General features: G+C 63.3%; 1 protein-coding gene across 1 annotated transcript in view; it reads left to right on the top strand.

The window, feature by feature from the left end:
* MNEG_1126 (polycystic kidney and hepatic disease 1-like 1) overlaps positions 1-1682 on the top strand; it is a gene marked incomplete at both ends in the record, with an annotated part of 17420 nt that continues 15738 nt past the window's right edge. The window contains 4 exons of the mRNA XM_014050390.1: positions 1-195; positions 359-601; positions 737-857; positions 1019-1112. Of these exons, the coding sequence (XP_013905844.1) occupies positions 1-195; positions 359-601; positions 737-857; positions 1019-1112 (653 nt within the window). The remainder of the gene's footprint in view (positions 196-358; positions 602-736; positions 858-1018; positions 1113-1682) is intronic.

Here is a 1682-nt window from a genome sequence, read left to right as displayed (position 1 = left end):
ATGTTTGACACCATCTGGTCCTGGACACCCAATGCCACCGCCGGCGACGAGGGAGGCCGGGTGCTGCAGGGCGCGTGGGAGGCCGGCATATCTTCCAGCCGCGCCTACTACTGCACGCGTAGCTCCGCCGTCTTTACGGCGGCTGACGCGGGCGCGTACGCGTTCCTCGTGGCCGCAGACGACTATGCGCAGCTGGTAGGTGTGAAATCGTTGACCAGCACGGCGACAGCTTGCGTGACGCTCAGACCACTGACCTGCCTGCGGGCCTCTCGGCACAGGCAATGCGCTGCTCAAAACAAGCACGCTAAAAGGAGCTGCCTGAACCCCCCTTTCCCTGCGTCTCCGCTGACTCGCGCAGGTGGCCACCTGGGCTCCCACCAACGACTCAGCGGTGCTTCCTGGTGCAAATGCCACCCTTGTCACGCAGCCCCTGATTAACATCACCGGGTTTACAGGGTCACTGGACAGCTGGGGCTCCCTGGCACCCCCCACCAGCACCAGCGGCAGCCGCCAGCGCAGTGCCCCGGTGCTGCTGGCGGCGGGCCAGAGGGTTCTGCTGCGCCTCGCGCACTGCAACGTCCAGGGGCCCTCGCTCGTACAGGTGCGGGACCATCATCGATAAAGCTGTTAAATCATGGTGTCCAACTGCTCCATCATAGCATCCACCTGATGCCCGCCGAGCGGTATCTCATCCGGCCGCCTCCTCGGCGCCACTGCACTGCCCGCCCTGAGTCAGGTCGGCGTTGTCGCGCCTAGCAAGGCTCCTCGCTGGAATTCCATCCGCGAGCGGCAGCGGATCGCCGTTATCCAGTCGCCTGTTGGCGCCTCGCTGACCCTGCAGCTGCTGGCACCGGCAGGTGGGCGGCTGGGGTCCATGGGCGACTTGGGTCTGTCTCCACACGCGCCCAGTCAGGCTCGTGCACTCCTGGTGACATCTGGAGGTGGTTTGATTGAGATGCCACACAGGCAGCGTGTGCCCTTACTAACATAATCAAATGTGTGATTCAAACGGCCGCAGGGAGCGCCTTGGACTTCATTGCTGATGTGAACTTCACAGGCTCCCTGAACCAGCAGCTGCTGGGTGCGCAGGCGGTGCCTGTGGGCTTGCGCGCGTGTGTCCTTGTCTTGCCTGGTGCCCTCCTGAAAGCGCTCCACCTGTTCATCTCTCGCCTCGCGGATGTTGATCGTTTGCACGCGACCGTTCCCCACACAATCACACATATCCATTGCGCAACCACCAGGTGTGAACCTCACCGTGAACGGCGTCCTCCTTGCACCGGCACCTATGCCCCTCAACACCACCGCTCCCGAGCTCTCCCGGGCCTTGGCGGCGGCCCTCAAAGTAGCGCCGTCCAGCGCTGGCGTGGACGTGCTCGGCACGCGTACAAGCCCAGGCTTGATGAGCTGGCGGCTGGCAGCTGCAAGGTCAAACGTGCGTGCCTCCGCGCTCCCGTGTAGGGAAATGCGAGCAGGGCTGCGGCGTACGTGCTGCGCTGTCTGATCAACAACGAGCCCGCTGTATCGCTGGCGCAAGACTGGCAATTGATTTCACTGCACGCACAGGTGCTGACTTTGCTTCCCCCTTTCCTGGGCCCACCCTCTCCCCCCTCCATACACACACACACACACACACACACACACACACACACACACACACGCACGCACACACACACACACAACAC

This window comes from Monoraphidium neglectum (assembly GCF_000611645.1).
Source record: "Monoraphidium neglectum strain SAG 48.87 unplaced genomic scaffold scaffold00107, whole genome shotgun sequence".
Taxonomy (NCBI): domain Eukaryota; kingdom Viridiplantae; phylum Chlorophyta; class Chlorophyceae; order Sphaeropleales; family Selenastraceae; genus Monoraphidium; species Monoraphidium neglectum.
Note: the sequence above shows the minus strand (reverse complement) of the source record. Positions and strands in the feature narration are given on the sequence as shown.